A 3,462-nucleotide genomic window follows, 5' to 3' on the forward strand; every position below is an offset into this window, starting at 1 on the left:
ATGATCAAATTGGATGTAAGGATGATTCAGCACATGAAGGCCAATATATCACGCAATATAAAAGGATTCAACCTTTCTCTTCGCTATCTTTCCCCCCCACCCCCCGGCAGGCCGACATCTGTCACCATAAAGGTCGAGCTGTGCAGTTTTAGTGGGTACAAGATCTACCCGGGACACGGGCGGCGCTACGCCAGGACTGACGGGAAGGTTTTCCAGTTTCTTAAGGACAAATGTGAGTCCGCATTCCTTTCCAAAAGGAACCCTCCGCAAATTAACTGGACTGTCCTCTACAGAAGAAAACACAAGAAAGGTCAGTCGGAAGAAATTCTAAAGAAAAGAACCAGCCGTGCAGTTAAGTTCCAGCGGGCCATCACGGGCGCTTCTGTGGCTGATATAATGGCCAAGAAGAATCAGAAACCAGAAGTTAGGAAAGCTCAGCGAAAGCAGGCTATCAGGGCTGCCAAGGAAGCAAAAAAGGCTAAGCAGGCTTGGAAGAAGACAGCAATGGCTGCTGCCAAGGCCCCCACAAAGGCAGACCCTAAACAAAAGATCCTGAAGCCTGTGAAGGTCTCTGCTCCCAGAGTTGGTGGGAAACGCTAATTTGGTAGATGAGAGTTTAAAAATAAAGATTTGTCTTTAACTCTAAAAAAATAAAAATAAAAATAAAATAAAAGAATTCAAGGGCATAAACCACATGATTATCTCAATGGATGCTGAAAAATCTTAAACAAGCAACAAGAGTGTTTTATCTTTGCCTTTAAAAGTGAAAAGATAGAAAATTGTATTCCAAGGAAGTAGGACAAGGAAGTAAGCAGGATGTCTCGATACTAGTTTCTGATAAATAGACTTCCAACTAGTAAACAGAAGATAAAGACAGCACGGGCCATCTAATCAAGGGAACAATTAACTAAGAATACATAACAATCCTTAGCACATACGTGCCAAACTCTACTGAATCCAAATGTCATTAAAAAGTACTATTAGATTTCACATCATAAATTTAATTCCAGTTCACTAGTACTTGGTAATTCCAATATCCCACTTTTCCCAACAGTTTACTTAGATAAACTCTTAGGAAAAAAACATCAGAATTAAATGACATCATACATCAAATGGACCTAACAGATGTTTACAATTAGTCCTCACAAATACCAAAGAATATACATTTTACTCAACAGCCCATGAAGCTTCTCTAAAATAGACCACATCCTGGAACACAAAAAGGTCATAACAAAATGCAGTAAATTTTAAAGTCAACAGCAAACAAATTGAAAGTATGTACATAAAGTCATTGAGATTAAACAATTCACTACTGAATGATGAATGGGTCAAAGAAGAAATCAAGAAGGAAATAAAACATACCTTGAACTAAATGAAAATAAAAAGCATAACGCAACAAAACCTCTAGGGCACAGAAAAAGCAGTCTTAAGAGGCTTTTCTTTATCAGTTTGTTTATATGAGTCACAATCTTACAGAATTGCATCACTGTTTTGATGATAAAACCAAGATGACTTATTATTATTTGTAAAAAGAACAAATGTCTAAAAGTTATCTTAAAGATTTATAGAAATTTTGCCTTTGGAAATATGAAATTTTGCCTTAATACTGTGATGTTTAAGATGCTCTACTACTGCCAGAAATAAAACATGGCTCAGTAGACAATTCTTTGTTCTTCCAGTCATTTAATATCTGATAGAAATTGTTTTCCAGATCAAAAAGGAAATGCAGATTCTCTAATATGTAGATAGCATAAAGCAACTACTTATCCACATTGAAAGATGGACTCAGATTCCCCATGCTCATTATGTAGAGAGAGCCAAGGGAAGTATTGAAGCCTAAAGAAGCAATACCTTCAAATTATGGGAGAAAATAATAATAAATAATAATAAAGAAGCAATACCTTCAAATTATGGGAGAAAATAGAATATTGTCACATTCCGAAGATTAAGCACATTTCAAAAACAAATATTTAAAATCTCTAAAAACAAGTTGACATGTAAGAAATTTTTGTTACTCAAAAATGACATGACAGAGTGTCATCATCTCGTCAATAGGCTTGAATATGCATGTGTGTGTGTGAGAGAAATATGCAGAGACAGAGACAGAAAACATAAAAGATTATATATCATTCATAAAAAGGCAGGCACATTGTGGAAATTGAAAAGGACAATAGTTGTATTTAGGAAAATAAATACAAAATGAGTCAGCATCTAAGTTTATCAGACTTTATTAAAAAATGGAGAACCATGTTGGAAATTATTTAGCCATCAATTTACCGAACATTCAACATTTAATGCTAAATAATCAGATCAGATAATGAAATAGAAACAAAGTAAACAATAACAAGAACTTGAGAATCTAAGAATAAAAAACATGTCAGGATGGGTTTCAGAGATATTGGAATTTAGAAGGGGTGTCCGTTGGTATTTTGTAAAACAACAGAGCTGACAAGATGGCTTAGCATATAGACACGCCTGCTGACAAGCCTGATAACCTGAGTTTGCTCACAGGTCCCCACACGGTGAAAGGAGAAAGCACAGTCTCACCCTCAAGTTGTTCTCTGACCTCCATATGTATGCTTTGACATGTGTGTTCTCTGACCTCCACATGTATGCTTGGACATGTGTGTTCAAACGCAAATAGAAACCTATGCCCACTAAATAGACAAACACATAAAGTGCAATAAAATATCATTTGGCATATAAATTATAAGGCACAGTGCAAAGTCATTATTGTTATGCAGATAAGAGTTTTTAAATTGTTCAAATAAGTAGGTCTGGTTACTCATACCTCAAACCCTAGTAATCGGGAGGCAGAGGTAAGAAGATAGTGAGTCCAATGCCACCTTGGCTTACAAAATAAGACTATGCCACCAAAAACACCAAAGCAAACCAAACCAAGATAAAAATGACGTTTGAGAATAGGAGTTACAAAAGATTAACTAATATCTTGATAGGAAAGAGCATTATAAACATATATAAAACATAGGTAGGTAGGATATATTTGAAAAGGAGACCATAAGTTGAGACACTTTTTTTAAAAAAGCAATTTGAAATCGAAGGTATTTAGTTATGTCGTCCTTTAATATCTACATCATAATTGCTCATGTAGGAATTCATCCCTTTTACCCATTGGAAACATAAACAAGGTAGTGAAGTAAGTTGATTTCCTAGGTTATAGAACAAGGCAGGGTAGTATACCATGTTCCCTCATTTCCATAAGAATTAGCTTATAATAAGTGCTTTATTGGGAAATTGTTTCCTTGGTAAAAGCATGCTTGTGTTTTCTCTAGCCAATTACCAGGCCTATCCTCTTCCATATTAGATGCTATAAACTGCTTTTGTCTGTCATTGTACCTGTTTGAGTCAATACGGCCTGGAAATGGTATTTGGGAATGTGTGCATTCAATCTATTTCCTCAGAAAGGAAAATCCTGAACCTCTCGTTTCCAACCTTAACTCT

General features: G+C 35.7%; 1 protein-coding gene across 1 annotated transcript; it reads left to right on the forward strand.

Moving 5' to 3' along the window:
- On the forward strand, positions 1 to 639 carry LOC116887951 (60S ribosomal protein L24-like). The gene has a single exon (XM_032889402.1). The coding sequence runs from the start codon at positions 1 to 3 to the stop codon at positions 598 to 600; it is 600 nt and encodes a 199-aa protein (XP_032745293.1). The 3' UTR covers positions 601 to 639.
- The last annotated feature ends 2,823 nt before the right edge of the window (positions 640 to 3,462 follow it).

Source organism: Rattus rattus, chromosome X (genome assembly GCF_011064425.1).
Source record: "Rattus rattus isolate New Zealand chromosome X, Rrattus_CSIRO_v1, whole genome shotgun sequence".
NCBI lineage: Eukaryota > Metazoa > Chordata > Mammalia > Rodentia > Muridae > Rattus > Rattus rattus.

What these genes read in the sequence shown, in the direction of transcription:
- LOC116887951 (XM_032889402.1), top strand. Translation starts at nt 1, where the DNA reads ATGATCAAATTGGATGTAAGGATGATTCAGCACATGAAGGCCAATATA.